Source organism: Corvus brachyrhynchos, unplaced genomic scaffold (genome assembly GCF_000691975.1).
Source record: "Corvus brachyrhynchos isolate BGI_N302 unplaced genomic scaffold, ASM69197v1 scaffold32, whole genome shotgun sequence".
Taxonomy (NCBI): domain Eukaryota; kingdom Metazoa; phylum Chordata; class Aves; order Passeriformes; family Corvidae; genus Corvus; species Corvus brachyrhynchos.
Genome location: NW_008237919.1, coordinates 8,469,313 through 8,492,645, shown reverse-complemented (window position 1 = coordinate 8,492,645; position 23,333 = coordinate 8,469,313). Strand labels below are relative to the sequence as shown.

The 23,333-nt window shown below is 37.9% G+C and overlaps 1 protein-coding gene across 8 annotated transcripts in view; it reads left to right on the top strand.

The window, feature by feature from the left end:
* FAM19A2 (family with sequence similarity 19 member A2, C-C motif chemokine like) overlaps positions 1-23,333 on the top strand; it is a 165,417-nt gene that overhangs the window by 105,922 nt on the left and 36,162 nt on the right. For all 8 annotated transcript variants that reach the window (XR_001861686.1, XR_001861684.1, XR_001861685.1 and 5 more), the window contains one exon: positions 5,144-5,250. Coding sequence is in view for 2 of the 8 variants with exons in the window: in XM_017733175.1 (XP_017588664.1) it covers positions 5,145-5,250 (106 nt within the window). In the remaining 6 variants the exon portion in view is untranslated. Of the gene's footprint in view, positions 1-5,143; positions 5,251-23,333 lie in introns of those variants that run through there.

The window sequence follows — 23,333 nt, the reverse complement described above, 5'->3', positions numbered from 1 at the left end:
TTGCTAGGCTAAATGCCTATTCTCTTTCTTTTGTTGCCCACCTAGATCAAAGAAAGTACATGTGCGAGAACGTGTCCATGTTTGTCCCCCCCAGCTTCATTTTGGAATCAGGGTACACTTTGTGTCTTTTACAGGCTGTGATGTATGAAGCAGAAAGATTGATTTTCACAAGGTACCTTGTACCTGAAGTAATAAGAGTGGCAAATTACTTGTTCACTGAGCAAACATGACAGGAATGTCAGAGAGGGAATTTATATATATGCAAATGCACAGGGGTCACATCGGTGTTACTTTTACAAAGCGACCTTATTCACCAGGGGGGCATTTTTAAATCTGCATTAGTCTACACAGGAAAGGCTGAATAAAACTGCATATACCTGCATTGTGTGGGACGTAGAAACTAACACAACTAATAAATAACGTAAGATTCAACACAGCAGAGAAGATAATTTAAATGGCTGCATTATTTCTGTACAAGAGATTTGGGGTCTCAAGTGATTTCTACTACTCATTTCGGGTTTCTCTGAAGTAGCAAATAAAATACTTGTCATAGAAAGAAAAGTAAGAGGATGTGGGACTAATTTTCTATCAGATTTTTGTCTCTTAAGCATTTTGTTATGATTCAGTAGAGAAATAGGCTTTTGTATCTCTTTATGAACACTTGCATTCACAGGTTCTGTGTGTTTGCAAAAGGCATATGGATCTTACTGACAGTGAAACTTCCCACATATGTAAAGCAGGAACAAATGAACTTTGAACAACTTCAGAGAAGCTGTTGTTTGTAAAGAAAAGAAAAACAAGGAGCAACAGAGAAAAATACTGTTACTCCTAGGAAACAGATGAGAATTTTATTTGTGTATAAGCTTTTAAAGGAAGAATGAAAGCTATTGTTTCCTTACATTTTTTTACTCATCAACAACAAAGATTACATGAGTTTGCGCTTCACCTAAAATCAGAAAGCAAGGCAATTTAGCACTGGCCATAAGATGTAAGGTAATTCCCATGCGATTCTCTAATTCTGAGCTGTTGGAAAGATGGCTGATCTCAAGTCCAGAAGCAAAGAAGGAAGAAAGTAGAAGCTCAAAGCTTATGGATGCTACAGTGAAAATACCCATCTGTGCATAGCCTTTTCAGTACAGCTGAATGGTTGGACCACATCTGCTGTTGAAAGTGGACAGACACTGAGGTGAAGCAGTGACAAGGACAGCCTGTGCAACCTTGGAGTGTATTCACAGTTTGCTGCTGTTGAGCCACAGAGGGCTGGGAGAGGGATTTCTGCTGACATGGCAGCTTGTGAAACTCCTCTGCAGCATCAGATATGGTTTCTCCCTGAGAAGAAAAGTCCTGCAGGTTTTTTTTTGTTACTAATCACCAAAACAGTCTATTCTTGAGTTCATGATACCAGACTGGTGTTGGTATCATGGAGTGTGCTTCAGGGAAAAGAAATCTTAGGGAGCAAAAGTAACAAATCCTATGAATGTATTCCTTGCGTATGGTGTCAGTGAAGAGCTGGGCACAAGAGAGCCATCTCACACTCAGCCACTGCCTGCTTGAATTATGTGGGTGATACCTTTCTGTTATATTTTGAATGTGTTCCTGAACCACAAAAGGAGCTATCTTTCTTTTTCCTTGCCTCAAAGCACATTGAAAAATGAACTCAGACACAGCAGAATTTCATGTCCTCTTTTGTGTGAAAGTGCTGAGAATTCCTTGGGTTTATTTCCAATATGTTGGGTTAGAAACGGAAGGAAATTTTTTGTTACACATAAAGCTAGTGTAAAATTGAATTTCAGATGCAGGTGTTTCCTATACCATGGCTATTCTCTGTTTTGATCAGCTTTGTGGCATTATTGAAGGCTGGATGGATCACAGTGAGGGAGAGGTTCTGCAGAAAAGAAGGTAAATAAAAGAATAAATGTCTCAAAAAGGAAACTGTTCAGGTTAATATCTATAGTTTGTCTGTGGAGCTCTGCATCACCTCTAGTAAAAGAAGACATCATTTCAGAGCTCATTTGTCCTACTTAACACAGCCAGTTATGTTAGTGCAATAACAGTACTGAAATGGACTCAATTTTATTTCCTGAATGTGCTTACTTGACATCGATCAGGGTTGCAAGAGGCTAATAGTTGTTTCAGAGATGGGGTGAAATGCTATCTAGTTCCAGTATCTTTTCAGTGCTCTATCATGGGCCGTTTTGCAAATCAACAACAAAATAGCCAGCATCAGAGTTTCCAAGCCCAGGTGATAATGCATGCTCCTTCTTTTCTAGCTCTTGACACACTGTGTTGTGCATCCATCCCAACCACTCAGCTTCTTGGATTACAGACCCTTCATTTTTTATTTCTAGGGATGTATTGCTACAGTGTGGTCCCTGTGTGTAGCAGGACTGCTCAGAGCAGAGATCTTCATATCTTGTTTGTGCTTATGCAGCCACTCGTCTGTCCTTGGATTGACCACTGCGAGTGGACAATGCACACAACCACAGGTCTAGGTCTAGGGTTATACAGCATAATTAGTTTGATGCTTAATATAATTTCCCAGCTTTTTCAATTTCAGCAGCTGTATGTTATGGATGCTTTAACTGCTCAGATTTTTTTTGTAGTTCTTCTGGTGGCCTCTGAACTATTAGTCCCAAACCAGAACTGCTACTTGCACTGATTTTTCTGTTAATTATGCCTACTATGGGACTACTATTAGACACAGTTCAGATTTTTATCCTTCTAAAGGTGAATACCACAAATAACTAGTGCAGAATAATGTAATAGGCTTGTGGTGCAGAAAATGGTGTATAGTTTTTCTCATAATTGGGAAACCTGGCAATGGCACTGAGCCCAGATTTTCTGTGTCAAAGCTGAAACCGTTCCCTGCCTTAGCAGAAAACAGTCTCACTCAGTGCTAGCTTACTCCTTTTTGGTGTTCTCAGCTGTGTGCAGAGGTTTCTATCTTCACTCTGCCATGCATCCTGAGGGCTGCGGTTCACAGGCAGAGAGGTTGGTTTTCTCTCTTTCTCCTGCTGCTACTGTTTTTCCTGATGCATTTGCATTTTCTGATGTGCATTTGCTGCCAGTCTCGCAGCACAGTGAGGGAATCTGGCATCAGCAGAATACAGGAAGAAACTGTATTAGATTCAACCTTGCTTTAATGGTGCAATTCCCACTGGGTTTTGCGCAGTGTTATGTAGGTGAGGAAGAAAGATTTGATTTTAATGAGAGATGGATGACTTGGCACCAGCAGCATAACAGGTGCACCATGAGAATCTAGAGTGAAAGAGTTAATTCATATTCTTTTCACAGAGATAGCTGTGAAAGGGCATATGCTGAATGTGCATTCCAGTTTCATTTTTTTGTTCTTATTTACAGTGACAAATAATGTATTTCCCTTTAGCTTTGAGTGGTTCATAAACCTGGAGCTGATGATGAATATGCAGTTTACACTCCAAAGGCACTGGAATAAGTGCAAGAAAGCAGACCTTAGAGTGGTTCGCAGCACACTGTGACCTCTGCTGTGATTATTAATCAGTCAGGCTTTCAGGCGCACATGCACCATCCTGGCTATGGCACTTGCTTACTCCTCTCTCTTTTTGCTTGATAAACATGATATCTAAACCTCTGGGAAACACATAATAAATGTATGACTTCCGTAAAAGAATGCTGAGTTCTGTTTGCTCTGAATTCATGTTTAAAAGGGTTTAGTACACTCTTCAGTGGGTTGTTAGTTTCAGTCATGTTTTCTTACACACAGCCTGCTCATCAATCTCCTGGAGAGCAAGATTGGCAGATCTGGGGGAAGTGGTCTGGTTTCAAGTCTGGAAATCATAAGTGGAGTTGTGAGGTGTGTGTTGCCTTATCAGCATGTGGTGTTATATTTGAAAGAAATTTGCTGAGAGGAGAGGAATTGTTTTGAAGGAGTGGAAAATGATTTGAGACTTTGAACAAAGTACTGGTTAATTCTGTGTTATAGCAGTCTGCATTTCAGAGTTGTGGCTGCCCAGGACAGCACTGTACATGAGCAGAGGAAAAACACTTGAATTCCTTTGGGTTTCTTATGAACATAATAGGAGAAAAATGTGCAACCATAATGAAGCAATGCATTTTTTTCTGCTCAGAAAAGCAACCCAGTTCCAGGCATTACAATAGAGCAAGAATTTTGTTCAAGTGATCAAATTTTCAGCTCTTCTAGTATAAATGGTTTGAAACAGTTATCATTGTTCTATTGACCTATCAGCAGAAACAGGACCATTGTGTAGATCTGTTTCATAGCTAGCTCCCTAGGGTTCTTCTACAGGGAAGAAGTGAGAGAAGGACTCAATTACTATACCTCTTGCCACTCTGCACAACTATAATCCTTAAGCACCAGAGCCTACATTCCTGAACTTGTCTTTTTGGCAGGTGGAGGGGTATTTTGTCTTTGGAGGAGGTTACTGAGAAATAACTCGTGTTATCTTGTGCTTGAACCACCCTGGTGGCTTGCTGTCACAGTGAAAACATCACTGAGTGAGATGAGGGGGCTCTGTGCGATTTCCCTTGGGGCAGTTAATCATATATTTCATTACCCAAAGGTAGACAGGGGAGAGGGTAGTGAATCTGCCCTGCTCTATTTCATGTTTCCAAACAACTTAGGTCTTCCTAACAGGATTTCTCTGCAGGAGGATTGGTACATGAGCTGAAGGTCTATTCAAATCTCTTATTGCCTTATGACTCATGGGCTCAATCCAAGAAGACCTGCAATCCCAAAAGTTAAAACACCACTGTATAATCAGAGAGAACTACATTACCATGACTGGCTTCAGACACACTAGTGGAACTGCTCTGTTTATCAAAACCTGCTCAGAGATGCAGGGGTTCATCCTTCTTGCCAGCTTTGGAGTCTGCTGTGGTTATGAACACTGTTTTTACCCTGGGAGAAATGATGATGATGATGTTGAATTCTCCTGGTGTAGGGTGTAGGAATGTTGTCAGGCCAGGGAGGGAGGTTATGTTGCTTCTCTATGTACCTCATGTAGAGCTAAGCAGAATTTAAAACTTTAGGATTGTCAGCCGGCCACTTATAAAAAATTAGTCAATTCTCCTTAAATTAAGAAAAAGATGTCTTTTTAAGAAATCTTAAGATAAATATTTATTTTTTGTGTATTTTTGTTTTCAGGATGAATAAGAGATACTTACAGAAAGCAACAAAAGGAAAACTGCTAATAATAATATTTGTTGTAACGCTGTGGGGGAAATTAGCATCTGGGGCAAATCATCATAAAGGTAAGAAATTCTATCCTGTTCTGTTATGCTGTTGTATCTGTGGCCTCCATCAACAAATTCAGAAGAGTCTGGTCTATGCAACATTTTCTCCTTGTGTGTATCTGTGTCTCCTGACATTGGTTCACTAATCAGTACCAAAGAATCAGAGTTTTCAATGGATAGACTTTTATTAATCTGTTGACAGTTTAAGTATTTCAACTGCCATTTTCAGCATTCTCTGATTTTACATCATTTTGTAATGATGGTATAGTTGGAAAATGCTAAAAAAAGCGTGGTTAAAAAAAAAGAAAGAATATTTCTTGTCTCATACAAATATTTATATCAGGAGATATGTATGATGCAAATGAATTCCTGGAATGAACCCTAGAAAGGAACAATTTTTAGTAACATACATGATGCTTCTGTGTGCAGTTATCTGCCAAGACTAACTTCATGAATAATGTGTATTGAATGAGATTGTTTCATCATCAAAAAAAGACTGCTGCTTTGCAGCGTTGTCTGATTTCTATGCTTCACTCCTAACAGCTGACCAGGAACTTCAGTAGCTTGTGACAATGTGAGAGTTGTTTCCTCTTGGTCATTCCAGCCCTTAATATCTATGCATACATACCAGCACAAGCTGTGATGGATTATTTAATATTGTAAAAAGGTCTTTCTTTTGCATGTGTTTCTGTTAACCCTAACACAATGAACAAGCTCTCCAGATTCACATACTAATGCCTTCTTATAGGCTAATATAACTTGAAATGTGATCTGCAGTATAATAGGATTTTGAACTCCATTTTTCATCATCGTATAGCGTCGGCTGTTTATCTGCTTATACAAGATCAGAATAAACTCTAACAACCTGGATAAAGTAAAGGTATTACCGCAAGCTAAGGAGTTAAACCCAGAGGAAGGATTCCAAAAAACCCAGTCAGTTAATTTCTCTGTTTCCATTTAGATTTTAAAATGTTCACTCTGATGATAGCATTTCATGAGCAGGTATTTTTATATATCAATCTGCTAGGTATTTTTCTGCTGTGTGAAGATACCTTTCTTCAAAATGCCTCACTGATTCAGGACTTCAGGACGCAGAGACGCTTTCTGCAAAGTCTTTTGCAAGTTGCAATTTGACTGCAGACAAAACAGAATCTGATGTGGTCCTGCAGGCCACCAAAGATGGGCATCATGCCAGAAACGAACTGCGCGGACACCCTTTGCTCAGCCTTTTTCCCCCTCTAAACCGGAATATGGTTTTCTGCTGTGGCTTCCCAGTTTAGTTGTCTATTGGAAAAGAGCCAAGATATCCTAGCCAGCATTCAGAATTCTTTTGCTTTGATTATTTCTCTTTAAACATCCAAAAAGCCAATATCCAGACCATTTTGATTCCATACACATGGGCTGGTCAAGCTGTGTTTGCTTCTATGGAATTCAAACTTTGCCAAAGTATGCTTGCTACTATATTTGAAAAACTGATGAGTAACATCTATCATTAAGTATTTCATAGAAACAAATTATAATCATAAGGACTATTTTGGGAATTAGTGCTTCATAATTGAGAATAAAAACATCCACCACCAATTTTAGATTTTCTGTGCAAGGGAAAACCCAGCAGAACTATACCATTAATTATCTGAACAGTGTTTGTCATTTGAGCCTCAGCCTTATAGCAGAGATGACTTGGGGAATATCTAATTTTTTTAAACAAAAAAAAGGAAAGTTCATGAGCCCCCCTGAAAAATCAGATTATTAGCTGCAGGGGCTTCTTTAAATTCTTGCTAGCTAACAAAAAGCTCCTTTTTCTTTAATTTGTATCTTTTCATGTCTTTAACAAAATATATGAAGAAGTCTTGCAGGGAAAAATAATAACAACAAGCATGACTTGAGTGTTTAGTTTGGAAAAACAGCTACTTTATCTGTTCAGGTTCTTTTGGAAAGAAAAAATATTCAGAAAGATTTTGGCTTTTGGATTTAGTAAATCAGCTACCCTCACTGTATATAGGGGATTTTTAAAAAAGCAAAAATCAGAGTTATGCAGCTCAATTACCATTCATTTCCAAAGATACTGGGAGTTTAATTTCCCATTGTGTCATAAAAAATCTTCCCCCTGCTTTCCTGGCAGAAATGAAGCTAAGGTACATTGAAGGAGAGCTTGACGCTGTTCACCTTTGCATGGAGTTTCCAAATACTGAGAAATATGTGAGTTTTTTCAGCACTAATTATCCCTAGCATCATTTATCTTCATTTATAGAAGTCCTTACTAACATATTGACATGACAAGCCCTAATGACTTTGAAGGAGCCCCTACAATTCCAAAAATCCATAATCTGCTTTTAAAAAAAATCTTTACTTTCCTATTGACTTACTCATATTATTCACTAGTTGCACTAACTTTCAAACCCATCTCTTTTTCAAAAGCTATTGTTAAAGAAAAGAAAAAGAAAAAGAAGAAAAAGATCATCAGTGTGTGAAAATTTTTTTAATGAGCTTTCTGCTCTCCAGGCAGACTTCAGGAGGAATATGAACAGATGACTCTGACAGGCTATCTCTAGGCTTGTTGCACTTATTTCAGGGATATGGCACAAATGAAAACTCCCAAGTCAGCAGCAAGAAAAAGAGAGGCCAAGGCAGGGCATGGGAAACCAGTCTCTGAGGACCAATTGAGAAACAGGGTTACAAGCTGGGATTTCAGATTACATCTTTTCAGTGTGATATGTGTGGGTGCCAAATCCATCCTTCTTTCTCTTGAGAAGTCTGGTTTGAATACACTTCTGCTCCCATTATCTTGACTGATGGTTGAAGTTTCATCATTCTGGACAGTAAGTCCAAGAGCTAAAAAAGTTAAACAGCATTTAAAACAACTCAAAGCTTGATTTTTTCTCCCTGAACACAGGATTATGAGTCCTCCTGTGTGATTCCTGGCTGTGCACATACTTATATTCCATTTATCCTGTCTTCTGTAAAAAAATCCCACTAACTCTGCTTTTTTTTCATTTTGCTGTGGACCCGGATACCGTGGTGATGGGTGCCTTACCCAGGCACATGCACCTGAGAATCAGCTCACAGTAACAGAAGCATTTGTGCTGCAGTATGAGGAGAGAGGCATATCAATCTCCAAAAAGATGTTGTCAAGTATATGAGTCGAAAAACTGATGACGACTGATCCTGATCCTCCTACACATTGCTAACCTTTGGAAAACAAACAAACCTGTACAAACATATAGTGTTTGCTGGCAGATGTGGCAGGGAAGCATCAGTTTACCACCACTGCCTGTTTGCGATTTCTGTCATAGGGAGCATGAATTGATTTTACGACCATTGTATCACAGCCCATGTTTAAGGTGTCAAGTATTGGACTGGTCCTTTTGAGAAAAAAATGTACTGATACCCCCTTACAAGCACTCCTTTCTAGACAAGAGGCTACTGTGACACAAAGTTTCTATCCTAAAATGAAAAACCCTTTCAAAATACATAATTCTGTGAACCTTTTGTGATCACTAGGTTGTTTTTTTTACATTGATAATGCAATATAATATTCTAATTAAATGAAGAGTGCTTTTGAATCTAAGCATAGTTTACTATTTCTCAAAATACAAAACAATATGTTTAATATTAATTTTAAAACCTGGAAAAAAATAGTTTAAAAATATGGCTAATGACGAATACTTTCATGCCAGAAGGAATTTGTTATGGAACCTGAAAACACTATAGGTAGGTAAGTAATTGAGTATTTTTGGATTTATCATGAAAAGTCATGATAATTTATTTTCCTTTAAAAAAAGTCACTCAGAAGCTGAACTTATTCATCTGATACCTATCATATAGATAAACTAAACTATGATATGTGATGCAGAATTACTGCTCCTACTTGTCTGTGAATTTGCACTAAAGTAGAAGTCTGAGGGAATGTCTTTCTGTTCACAAGGAGATAATGAATTTTGGTTTCTCCTTGCAGAGGAGGAGCTGTTCTGAAATCCAGCTGAATGAAGGAGCTACTGAGCTTCTGAAGCTGGGGGTTAGGTCACCCTTCTTGGATGAATGAGCCTTCCTCAGCTGCCTTGCTGAGGCAGGAACACTGCTGACACCAATGTTGTGGTGCAGCCTGTGCCACACATGCCCTGAGTTTGGAAATGGGTGTGACTATGAGAAGCAAGAAACTATATTCCTAGTGTTTTGAGACTCTGTCTGGCTAAGAATAGAGAATAGCCCTAATGGTTACATGGGGCATCTCTGAAGTATTCAAACTTTCTGTAGAAATACCTTCATCGTGAGGTTATAGTTGTTTTATGGATTTATGTTTGTCCTTTCTGTTGAGGATTTTACACTGTGTAGAAGACCACATTCATAACACAGAAATAGAGGGTGTTTATATTCAATTTTAAAAACAGAAAGTAACATCAGCGCAGAGGACAAAAATCACATATAAGACATCTCTCCTTCCACCTAAGTAACCATTAGATTGGTTGTTTTCCTTCTGAGTGAGCCTGATTGGAGGTAATGCTTTTGTTTGAGGACATAAGATGTGTGGTTTGAACTGTGAGCTAAAGAGGGCACCAAATGCAGGTCTCCCAGTTCCACTATGGGGGCTCTAATATAAAGGGTAAGCAGATAAAGTACTGTTTTTTCCTCAGTTTGCACTTTTTTGAAGTACCTGCACTGTGACATTTGGTGAGGGATCTGACTCTGTGGGTAAATTGCATGTTTTAAAAATGCACCTTCTGGTTGTGTGGACCTGACAAAGGACAGAAGAGTTTTTCTGCATATTCCCTGGTTTTTACTGGAATTAGAAACAAAATGTCTAATATTTAAATGAGGGAAGTTGCAGGCATACAGAGGAATGTGTGTGTATGCCTTAGGAGCTACCAGGTGAGGCTGGAAACTGTGAGTAGGGTCTATAAAAATATTAGGTGGACACATCCACTCAGGTATTGTTGTTCTCTCAGTACTGCTTCATCAAACTCTTTAGTCATATTTGCTGTCTCAAACATGGACCATCTTATCTCTTGTCGAAGTTTGGCCCAGAGATAGATTCTTTTAAATGAGAATGCTTTGTGTGCAGCTTTCACTAACTTAATTCTAAGTGTAATTAATGTTTAAATATAGAAACAAAGGAAGATAATCGTTATTTTAGCAGTCATAGGGAAGAAAGATATTAGATGTTCTTATCTAGCTTGAGCATGATTTGAAACCTTCAGTCATCAGGATCAGAACCTAATCCAAAAATTGCCATTTGCTTAAAGATAAAATAGAACAGTCAGTCAAACACTTTTATATCATTATCTGTCACTGTAATCTAAAATGTTAATACCATATCTGTTAGAATTCAGGAGATAACATTCCTTGGCCTTCTGCCAGGCTCTAAAGGAAAAAAAAAACCTTTAATTGCCAAGTTGCAAGTAGTTCTGGTGGTTCACTGGGACGTGAGTGCAGAAATCATTGCAGTAGCAGAGTTGTACCTATTTTTTCCCTATGCTGCGAGCTCCACCACAGCAAATGACTGCCTTCATTATTCCCACCATCACCTTGGCTGTGAATCTTCTCTGTCCTTGAAGCAGCCATGGAGATACAAGTTGGAGGGTTGCAATGATATATCATGCATTTTCCCTTATACTGATCACTTAAAAATATTTCTATTTGGCAAGTAGTACGGCTTCTTGAGGTTTTTCTAAGAAAAGAAAAAGGGCAGGGTTTTCCTTTTGGCCTGGTTTTGTAATCCCACTGCCAAATTTTTATTAAGTTTCTACAAGTGAGTACCCAGGGTAATTTTCTTAAATACATTCAGATTTTATGTTGTGGAGGAAAGAAGATGATTGCAAAAAATGGTATGTTCTTGTAAATGTTACATACTTGATTTTACAGTTTCAAATTCCAAACTTTTTGATATTTTCATTTATAGTAATATTATCTTCCTTTAGATAACTGTCCCACCAATCAACTGTTTCTCTAGCCATTTTCTGTTTCAGAAGATTAAGCTTTCCTATACTTTTTTGTTAGGAATATATTGTAAGATGCTAGGACTGAAAAAACATTGATATTATTCTTATCTTTCTGTTACTTGTTCCTATCATGAGTAAATGCTGACATTTCCCTAATACTGGAATCAGACCTACTTTTCCAGTTTTATATTCTTGGTTTCAAATTCCTCCCGTAGAGTTGTTACGTGTACTGAGTAATGCATTCTGCTAGATTCCTTTATCCTTATGCCTAGGAAAACAGAGTGATTACATTTGCATGCCACAGTTTTTACTAAAATAATAAAAATAGTATGAAATAAATTGTTACACAGTAAACTCTCTTGGATCTGTTGATCAGAATTTTCCTTTTTTCATTAACTTTTTAAGTACTCAAATAATGTAGCACATATTTTTGTTATCATTTCCATATTTAAAATATTATTTTCTGGGCTTGCAGTTATATTCTGAATTTTTCATTTGCCTAAATGTGTATCATGTCATACAGAATATCTTATATAAAATTTTCCTTGGATTTGAACAGGAAAACAATGAATGTTACATGCAGCTGTGATCAGGAAGTACGAGAAGGACTGTTTAGTCCTCCTTTAGACTCCTATTAAACATCATGGAGCAGGATGCTGTGTCACAGCAACCCAATGGCATTGCTGCAGTTGCCTGTGCCCACTCCCCAGAACCTTCCCCCTTTCTGGAAACATTTTTACTCATTGAGTATACTGGCTACATGTTCTTTAAAAATGATCCTTCCAGTAGAGACGTAATATAGGAGTTGTAAACAGGAAAATTGTTACAAAGTTTTAAAGGCAAATATCACATGAGTTTAACCAAAAAAACCTTTTGAGGAAATGTCATTTTCTGTCTCTGTGTAAGTACTTAATGCTGGTAACAAGAGTGTACTGAGTTACTCTGAGAGTGTGAATCCTTATGTGCAGGAAAGCTCTGCATGTTCATTATGGCTGAAGTTTCCAGCCTTGGAATTTGACATGAAATGTAGAATAGGCTGTGTTTGGGTCTTCTGATGGCTTTGAAGCCAATGGTTGGATTATCTTGAGATATATTGGACGATCATGACAAATTTATATCCAAGACCCTGAAGTCAGCTTTCTGTGGTGGAGAAACCAAGCAGATTTTTCTCCACTGGTGTGACAACTTCATTTCTTCCTGTCTTTTTTCCTTGGAGAAATACGTCTGGGACTATCAAACAAGAATATAATTGAAAAGAAAATCTGAATAGTTTACAGTTTCCTTTACATTATATTATTTTCAAATTTAACATTTTAAGATCATATCATATTTATAGGTCAAATATAATGAATCAATATCATGTTATAATTATGGTCTGATCCTTAATACTATCTGTGTGGAACTAGATGATCTCTAAGGTCCCTTACAACAAAAACCATTCTATCCAAATGTGTAAAGTTACTGTAATGGCAGGATTAGGACCAATTCCATCTTCAAAGTCAAGATCAGGTTTCATGTATGGAGGACATCTATTCTAGTGCCAGTATTAAGTTTTTTCGCACTGTTCCTTAGACTTTCCAATATACATTCCATACGATCAGCAATGACTCTCCCATATAAACGCTGGTATCTACTGCATACCCCATAATCTGAATCAAAGGATCTTCCATATTCAGATTGTTTGGTTTGTGCCTGAAAAAGCACATCCCATGTAGAGATTATTTCTATAACATTCAGGGCATATGTTAATCTAACTTTCATCTGTATTAATTTTCTGCTGATGATGTATAAAGACTGTGCCCTTCTCTCTTGACACTCTTCACTGAATTTACTCTACAACAGTGTTAAGTAATTGCTTATACAATGTCATATTTTAGAACAGATGTTCTTTAGTTATACAGGTGCCAAGGAGACATTCAGAAGCAGTCAGCTGTTCTGGGAAGTATCCATAGAAAAATAATTTCTTTGTTTTGGTTTGCAGTTTATAAAGTTTCTTTCTGAATAAAAAATTGAGTTCTGTTCACTGGAGGCCTGAGGGAATTTATTGTTTTAAAATTCACTAAGGCAGTCTTCCTCTGAAGTAGAGATTTAGAATCATAGAATGATAGAATTATTTGGGTGGGAAAAAGCCTTTGAGATAGTTAGTCCAGCCATAAAAGACTCAATGCAGATTTGTAAAATTTATCATAGTTTTAGAAGACAATGCATATATGTATGCATATGTGTGAAGAGGTACAAGAGACCTGGATGAAAGAGGAAAATGCAAGGTCATCACTGTTGAAATAGCTTACGTGGACCATTTTAGTGTTTTTAAAAGTGCTTATAATTTATTTATGTGAGTTTCACAAAATAGTGGTACTTTTCAAAACTAACTGAAAACTCAGGGAATTTTCCACAGCATCTAGTTTTAGGCATCTCTTTTAGGTTCTCTGAAACACCCTTCAGAGCTCATTCCTTTTAAAAAGTGAGACCTCAAGCTTTACGTGTAAGTGTGAGTACTTCCCTGAATTCCTATAGCAAATAATTCACAACCTATTGGATAGCTTCTGGAACTTTGGGAAAGTTTCTTAGCAGGAGGATTCAGTTTGGATATCATTCTTTTATCTGCCTAAAAGCTCTTCTCCTGCATAAGGGTCATAGAATAAAATTCTAAAGGTCTTATTTTATTTCTAATTTTCAAATAGAGTCTCATGTTACAGTTTAGAAGCCAGTGAAATCTGGTCTGTGACAGGTTTATTTATATCTGTATATCATTCTGCAAACATCTGCAAATGTTATTCTGTTGTGTTAAAAAAGGTTTAGTTGTTAAACCTGGATTTTACATTTGTTCCATTTCTCCTTGTTGAGCTAAAATACACAGAATCTGTGAATTTTTGGGGTAGGAAGGGACCTCTGGAGCTCATCTAGGTTCACCTGGAGCAGGTTACACAGGATCGTGTCCGGGCAGGTCGTGAATATCTCCAGAGAAGGAGGCTCCACAACCTCTCTGGACAGCCTGTTCCAGTGGTCTGTTACCCTGTTGGGATACTATTTAATTAAAATTTTTAGAGAGATGCTTCGCCTGAATTAAGCTGCAAATGAGACCATATGCTCAAGTCAATAATATGGATTTTATTTAAAAGTAAATATGAGGTAGAGTCAGAGAGATAGAAAGAAATAGAAAGGAGGGGGGGGGAGAGTGATGGGGTCAGAAAAACAGAGGGACAGATTAAGTAGAAAATTTCACTGATGGTGGAACCTGATGGTGTCCCATTGATCCTCTTCTTCTGGTCTGTCTTCTTGGTGGTGAGGGTTCCATAAAACTCTGGTTCAATGGATTAATATATGTTCAGGCAAGGTGGGAATGCCCAGGTACTTCCCCTGGGGGAGGCAAGTTTGACACTGTCTCTTGCAACAGACTCTGGATCTGTTGCATCACTTGGATCATGTGTAATCCCCTGGTGCAAGGCTTCAGGAACGAGTCTGGGGGGAGCTTTGGGAGACTTTGATGGATTATGCCACTCCCTCAGCTGTCCCTCATGTGAATGTCCCATGGATGTGACCTTCCCAGGGTGGGGGGGTTTTACAGCTCAGACAGTTTGTGTAAGGAAGGATGGGTGCTCACTCCCGCTGACCAGAGGTTACTCCACACACCCAAAACTCTCCTCCCCCCACTACCCCCAACTGGGGTGGAGTGTGTACAAAGCTGCCCTCAGCAGATGGGTCTGTGAGCTACGGCCTCCCCCATCCTGAACCCAGCCCAAGATGATTTTCAGGATAGCTGCTGGGTTTGGTTTTCTTGTGGATACATTCTGCTCCCTCAGCCTTGTTTACTTCTCCCTAGACCTGAGATTGTTGAACACAGTGTCACCTTTATCTTGTCTCAAGTTCCCTTAGGCAGCTCCACTCACAGTCCAAAGTTCCAGTCAGGATGCATGTTCAGGGAGGGGTGAGCTTCAGTGGTCAAAAGTTCTTTGTACAGTTTTGTCATATTGGGCAAAAAATCCTTCATAACAAAGTTTAAGCCATTAACCATAATATTTCAGTCTCTCACACACCCTCACAGGAAAGCAGTTTTTCATCACATTCAGATTGAATTTCCTGTTTCAGTTTCTGTTTGTTGCCCCTTGTCCTGTCACTGGGCGCCACTGAACAGAGCCTGGCCTCATCCTCTTGGCACCAGCCCTTAAGATACTTGTGTGCATGCAGAGAAAGTCTGGAAGAACTCTTAAATTTGCAAAGAAATAGTAGTGAAATTTTGACCTTCTGTTTGGGAGTGTGAAAGTACTATTTAACTGTGGCCAAGAAAAACCACCTCTCTACTTAAATGGGAGCAATACTGGAGGATGGAGGCTGGCTTGGGGGTTCAGATGACACAAGGCAGGAAAATCATAAAAGAGCAGTCTGCCTTGTGCAGCTCTCTTTTACCAGGCTGAGCAAGAATTCTGCCTGTAATGATGAGGAGGCTGAGGCAGGAGCTGCCAAGTCTGTCTTGTTCTTTTTTCCCCATAGATTTGTATAACTCTTGTACTCAAATTGTTCTCAAGTAAATGCAGTAGACTTGGAATTCTTTTTGCAAAATACTTCTGGCTTCAATATCAAGTGCCTTGGAATGACTGAAGTATAAAGCTGAATGTGTGGGTTATTTTGGGTGAATGCAGAGCTGCAGAAAGGATATGCACAATACAAGTATTCTGTTAAGACCAACACATATCTTGGGTGCATTGTGCCATGGTATTTTTAGGCGCAAGTTATTAGAATTGCTTCAGCTGAGTCTGTACTCCAGACCAATGTATGAGAGGAGAGCTATCTGAATTACTGAGAAGGTCAGAATTTTTCTGGATCCAGGTTTTGAACCCAAGGCTATGTATTGTGTCTGATGTGTAGGGAGCAAGGATGAACCACTTCAGCCTGTAGTTCAATCTCAGTGAATAGAAATAATCATAGAAAAGACCAAAACTATCACTAAATCCCTACAGTGAGCTGAAAAACTGAGGAAAACCAAAGTTAAGTTTTAAAAATCAGACAGATAGCAGAAAGTATTGTACCTAAGAAAAACAAAATGAAGATATTTTTTAAGTAAAATTCTTATTTAAAACTTCACTAAATTTTGTTCTATTATGTAAATATGCTACTAATAGAAAAAAATATTACTGGTGCTAAACTTTCATCTAAGATGCATTGGCATTTGTCAGATTAACTGTGGAAACTTTGTGAAATGGAACCCAGAAGGTGTGCTAAATGTACACACCGCAGAGTGGAAAGTAAATATATTTCCAGCGAGTGAATATTGAGAAAAGAAGCATCTGGAAGAAATGGGAATTTTGGATTCTTAATTGCCTCATTTACCCCAGAACATCTGCCAAAGATATTAAGAGCAAATATGACTACATCTGAAAGAAGATAAAAGTTTAAATAAGGAAGGAGGAAGAGTAATTTTGTGCCATCTTGTTACACTGCTGCACACTGTGCATATGAAGGCTATGCAAATCTCTTTTTTCCTGCTAGTTTTGGTCAAAAATTGTCTTAGGAGAGTTAAAATACTGTTTCCTATGTCTATGTTCATGTTTTATAAACCTGGGAAAATTCAGAAAATCTCAATTATGAAAAGTAAATGGTCCGTATTTTCTCCTCCATTGTAACACCACATAGTATGCTAGAAAGCTGTGTTGCAGAAGACAAAGGGCATCCTGCAGAGGTTGTGCTCTGGAAACATCTGAGAAAAGAATTGACCTTTCATCCTCCTAAGGGTACTCCTGTTCATAGTATAGTTTAGAAGATCACCAGTCCTGGAATCCTGGGGGGTGGCAGGAATGAAGTGCACTCAGGCCCTCTGCCTAATATTAGGGAAGAAGCTGGGATTGGATACAAACAGCTAAAAAGTGGGGAATTAGGAGAAACCCCATTACACATGGCTCACTGGTCTTATGACTTTCTTGATTTTTCAGTTTTTGCCCTGCAAGTTGCATTTTCTGCAGAGATTTAAAGACAGAACACCTTTTTCTACCCTTCTTCTGTCACAACATCTCTGCCATTAGGTTTTCCTGGGTTTACTCTGAAGAAGAGCTTGTAAAGAGGAACATGACTGAAGAAAAGAGCATGGCCACTGGAGAGGGGGTAGGTATATTCTACTTCACAAGTGTGCAGTCAAGTGTGCAGTACTTTTCTCTAAGTAGTAGAGAAAAAGGAAGAATTTTTAAACTGATGTAATTTAAAATTTTCTTTCAAAAATCTCAAAACACAAACTAGAAGGAGCACTGCATGTTGTTGCCTATAAAAATGCCATACTCTAGAACAGCTGTTTCTTAGTTATAGAAGTATCCTAAAATGTTCAGAATCAGTCAGCTATTTTTGGAAATAGCAAAGCACAAAAATATTTTAATTAGTTTGGACTAAGACCTCCACTGATAGCATATAGACAATTTTTTTTCATGTTAAAGGCCTTTAGAACTTAAATTTTTGGCTTTTTTTTTCTGAAAGTGAGAGCAAAACTAAATTAAAATACTCTGAATGGCATATGGAAATCATACTTTATTTTTGCAGTACATGTGGTTTATTTCATCACAGGCAATATTTTAGCCTCATTATTTTTTTGTCTTTCTGAAATAAACAATGCTAGTCTGTTGGATGTTATTGACAGTAAGTACTGAAAGTATTTTTAAAAATAATGATTTTGCTGAAGGAAATATATTTCTCAAGTCTAGTTCTTGTTTCTGTTTTCAAATATGAATTAGCCTAATGAACATTTTTTAACCTAGATATACAATAAATCCTGTGAAGAGCTCCCATTTAAAACTGTCACACTAAATAATGGTGTATGGAGGAAAAAAAAAGTAAAAGGTCTCAATAATCCGACTATTTTTGGCTGCCAGAAAAGCTCTCCTAAAAATCTATCTTTCGAACAGATCTGTAGGAGTGATTATAAACTAATTTGCTCTTCTGCTGGATGCTAGGAATACAACAGTCTACACTTCAGCAGCATTATGACCCACACAAAAAATGTAGGAAAATGCCAAATTATGGCTTATCCTAATAGAGTCATTGTAGGAGAGAAATCTTAAACTATAAAATATCATTCAGTTTTTCATAAAAATAATCATTAGGGGGTAAAAATTTCAATAGTTTTTAATGAAGTGTTTATGGTTTTTTGGCATTTATTTTTTACTTTGTTTATTTTATGGAAAACTCTCCTAGGTTTAGGCATAGCAAATATGAATAATTAAAGAGGATGTAGATGAGAAAAATGAGATTTCTTCCTTACAGGCAACCTGGAGAAAAATGTGGAACTATTACTTTACAGCTATAGGGTGGGATTGAAAGGCTCCAGATTATTTTTGTGTTCCTTTATTGATACAATGAAGAAAAAATTGGTGATGTATTTTAAATGCAGGATGTCTGAGTCATCTAAGTTTCTTTTTTTTTCTCTTTGAAGGAGAAAGTTCACTGTTTAAAGAGAACTTTGAAAACCAGTATTGATATCCTACTACTATAACTAGTAAAGTATTAAAAGCTCCTGAAATAAAAGCTAGGGGAGTGTGTTTCTTCCTCTGACTTTAGTGTTGTATTTGGACCTACAAGTGACTCCTCTGCTGGGTGTTGGCAAATGTTGTAGATCTTAAAATTCAGCTTTACAGAGGAGGATCAATCAGTGGATATATTTTAGCTTGGTTTAGTTATACATATATATTGTCATTCTTAGAGCAGACGTGGTCATTACAGAGCACTGACCTCTGTTAGGCCTGTATCAATATTGTGGCAATGTCAGACTCCAATGAGGGCAGTCTCACAGATGAAATGACTAACCAGGGATCAAGTAATATCTCTCCTGATGTAGCTGTTTCCCTTAAGGAGGGATCTAATCTTGCACACTTAAAATTTGGGTAATACCTTCTGGAGGTGCTTCTTTCTCTAGCTGCATTGATTATACAGGGATGTCCAGCTTAAATTAGACACTGTAGACATCCAGTGTATGGTGACATGTCTTTGGTTTTGTCAAGAACAGTCGAAACCCCACTCTCTTTATTGTAATAATAATACAGTAAATTATGATATAAAGATTCAGAAAGTGAATAAAAATGTCAAGATGCAATGCTGTGTTAAAACATTGGATGCTTCTACCTAGAGACACTTTCTTGTATGTCCTTGATTGTATATGTGTGTATGTAGGTTTGCATATGTATAGTACTTGAGAAAAAATAATCAGGGACAAAACTCCAGCAAGTCTTCCCAGTTTGCAGGTTTGGACAGTGCTGTGCACTGCTTTTGGGGTTCTGAACCATGCATGAACTGCTGAAATAGGTTTCTGTTCTATCAGATGACAATGTATTCATGTAATAGTAATACGTGTGTTGCTAGACTCTAGAAACAACTGTATGAGAAAGGAAAGGTGGATGAACATGTGACTCCCTTGGAGAGATGAGGCAGAGGATCAAAAATAATCAGAATACATCTGTGTTATGAAGCATGTTCATTAAAGTAAAAAGCCAAGTGAAGAGCAGTCACAAACCACAAATATCAGAGTGGCTGTGTGTGAAATAAAAGGAGATTCACGGTACCTATGTTTACTTCTTTATTGTGGGTCTAGTGCTTTAGAAATTATAGATGCCTAGTCAACATAGAATTCCTAGACAAGGCACCACTTCCACATAAAGAATTAGGTGTTAAAGCAAGGCTGTCCCACTGAAGTTGGGAAATGCTGGCTCATTCTGCTACGTCTTCAGTTTCTGATTTCCTCATCTTTTTAGTTTGTTTTACAATGATCTGCTAACTACAGCTGCACCTGAAGGATATGTGCTAGGATTATTCTGAAGATTTCCCTGACTTGTGAGCCCTGTAAAGATAAAACTCCTGCTAGATTTGTGTATGTGATCAGGCAAGGTGTCTCATGAATGGCATTTTGTCAAATCCTCTGGTGTATCCCCTTGCTGTTCAGCTTTTAAAGTGGTGAATTGAAGGAAGGCAAATTTCTTCTGGTTTTGTGACAGTCTTCCACAAGCTAAAGAAGACTACACTTGGCTCCCTTCACAGCATATCAGTGCTGTGGACCTGGAAAGTTATTTAACACTCATGTATTTTTTCTGGTGTGCATTTTAGAACTAAAGCAGTAAAAATATTTGTTGTGAGGCAGTGTAGATATTTGTAAGGAATTGTGGGTAGTCAGTTATTTCCCCATTACAATTTCATCTAACCTTGGAAAGAGGCACAGCCCTATGGATATTTATAAACAGTCTGCTGTCATTTTTGACACATTGTTAGACACTGGCAGACAAATACACTGCACTACAATGTATTGTACGTGGCATTCAGCTTTGCACTTGGGACTTTGAAAGAGTCAAAATAGCCCACAGATAACAACTGCTACCCAATCTCTCAGTTATTTAACTAAAAACCACTCTTCAATGCAGTGAGGTCAGAGGTTTTGAGGTTCTAATGTTGACCTCTGTGAAAAAAATCCTACATTAAAGTAGCAAAAAGATGAAAGAATATGCAGTCATAAAAATGTATGCAGCCAGTACTGGATGCTATAATTTTATGTGCAGTAGGTCATTTGCCTTCCTTGCAAGTTCCTACTGGCAACAGCTGCATTAAGATTCAATCTTTTTTTTTTTTTTTTTTAATATTTCATATCTCCTTGAGAGCCAGCCACTCTCCTTTTTTTTTTTTTTTTTTTTTTTTTTTTTAATATTTCATATCTCCTTGAGAGCCAGCCACTCTCCTTTTCCCCCTTTGCCCTTTCACAATGGTGAGAAAGATGTGAGAGCTGTGGATGCCTCTTTGGACTCACCCTTTGGCATGACCAGTCTCTGGCACCAACGTAACATCTTGGACAATGCCTCATTCCTGGCACCTGCAGAAGTATTTCTCTGGCTCTTGTGGGAGAATGATGGATCTGGGTGTTGGGTAACATGGCAGAGGAGGAGCTGTGGGAGTTGGACCTGTTTGGAAGCTTGCCTCAAGTAGCAGCCCCTTCACCAGCCTTTTCAGCAGCAACAGCACAGCACCATAGGCTTCCCTCTGCTCCATGGCTGAGTTGCTTGGCTGGTCTGTGAGTCTCATATTCAGTGCAGGAGGCTTGACTTCTCTGGGGTAATAGAAAATTAGTTTACTAATAATTTGCTTTTATTGTGGTCCAGCTGTGCTTTCTATAGTCCCAGAAAACTCATGCCCAAGAGCTGCCCACCAAGCTCTGCTGTGCTCTGTACTTGTGTCCCAGCAGTGGTCTAGCTCCCTAGCTCCACAAGGTGCATGGCTAATTTTGTGGATAGGCAGTAAGGAAAAAGGATCCTGAGCTGGCCTGGTGTGGCCTCTTACATCCCTGTGTGCAATGTATGAGCTTCCATAAAGATATAGGATTAAGATGACAAGCATGAAGCCAAATCTTTGTTGTCTGAAAATGTCCCTGAATAATTATGATTTTTTTTGTCCATATTGTTTTGAATAGGCTTTTTTGAAGGTGTGAATTACATCAGCTGCTTTTGTTACCTGACAGTTGTTCAAAAGCACACTTCTGGAGTTCTGGGACTGTAATATTTTTGTAGCTTCTGACTTTGGATAGCTATGAGGGTGGTCTGTATGTTTCCTATCAACAGCTTCTGTTAAACAGAGTTCCTTCAGAAACAAATGCCAGGGAGTCTGCTAGGAACATCTTAAAAGATCCCGTTAGATAGTATTATCTATTTTGCTTGAGCAAAAATATTCACTGCACTGCTCTGAATGGCTCTCCTGGCAGTTTCTCCTTTTTTACTTGGCTTGTTGGAATGTGCTTGCTTTTCGTCTGTCTTGAAGAATAGGCAGCCTCCTCTCAGGCCATCCAGTTTCAATTCATAGACTCTGTCTAGATCCTTATTGATTCATCATACCCATGGCTCAGAGACTTGCTATTTATATGGAATCAATAATGTAGAGGGAAGGTTGTAGCAGGGGAGATCACTCCAAAAGAAGGCATTTCATAATACTAGACATGTGCCTTGTTAGCAGTTTTTTTCTGAAGGCCTGAGTTAAGTTTCCCTCCTGACTCTGCACTTCAAAGAGCTTGCCTGGGGCTCTAAAGAAGCAAGCTGAAACTTAAAATTAAGATCTTTCTTTCAGGCAGTGAACTATGTTGCTGGGATATCCTATAGAGTTTTCCTTAACACATATGGAGGAGTCTGATGGACCATGGAAGTCCTAGAAGGCAGGGGTGTAAAAAGGAAAAATGAAAAAAAAAGCAGTTACATAGTTTTCAGGAAGGTGACTGTGTATACATGTGCCTATGGTTTGTGTGAGGAATATTTCAAAGTATATTTGATATTTTGCTTTAACTGACAGATTAAGTAAAAATGTATTCCAGAGCTGAAAAATGGAATGCAATATATTATAAAGATACATTAGAGAATTAAAGAAACTTTAAATTAGTACATTCTATCCAGTCATGAAAATAGATGAGGTGAAGAAAAACAAAACCAAAACAACCCCCAAACCAAAAAATATTAACATACCATCTAAAACTCTATGTATAAAATAAAATGAGCCAACCAGACAATGATCAAGGCAAGAAAGCAAGAAAAAGTCTTGCAGAGCTTTTAAAAGGTGGAATTTCGAAAATTAAATGTTTTTTATAGATGCTATGTTAAATGTCATCACATATTTATATGACGAATATATACACAAAAATAAATGTTTAAAGGTATTTTCAGTATCTTATTGTATGTTTTCATTTAAATATACTTCCTAGGTGAGTGCACAGCTGTACCTGAATATCTTTCTGTATATAAGAGGGATAGTGAGTAACATCACTATTCTGATTATTATCTTTGGAAAGATATTGCACAATGGTTATCTTGACACTGACAGAATTTTCAGAACTTTACCTTAACTTCACTGACTGGTTTCTATCAGGTCATCACTAAAATCCCAGAGCACTTCAGTTATAGCAGGTTTCATCATCTTAATAATTCTTCCATATAGGTATTAAACAAGTGATGTTCATATTCATCTTCAGGAAAAAAAAAATGCTGCTTAGTTTGGAAGTCATGGCGTTCTCTTTACTCTTCTTTATTTGGTGGGATTTATCAGATTTTCAACATAAATTTGGGGAACTGTCATTTTTCAAAGCTTGAAAAATCTTAGAATAGGCTGAATAAGGGGTGCTAAGCATAATTTTTTGAAAAGTGAAATGAAACATGAATACTTTGATAATGAATTCCT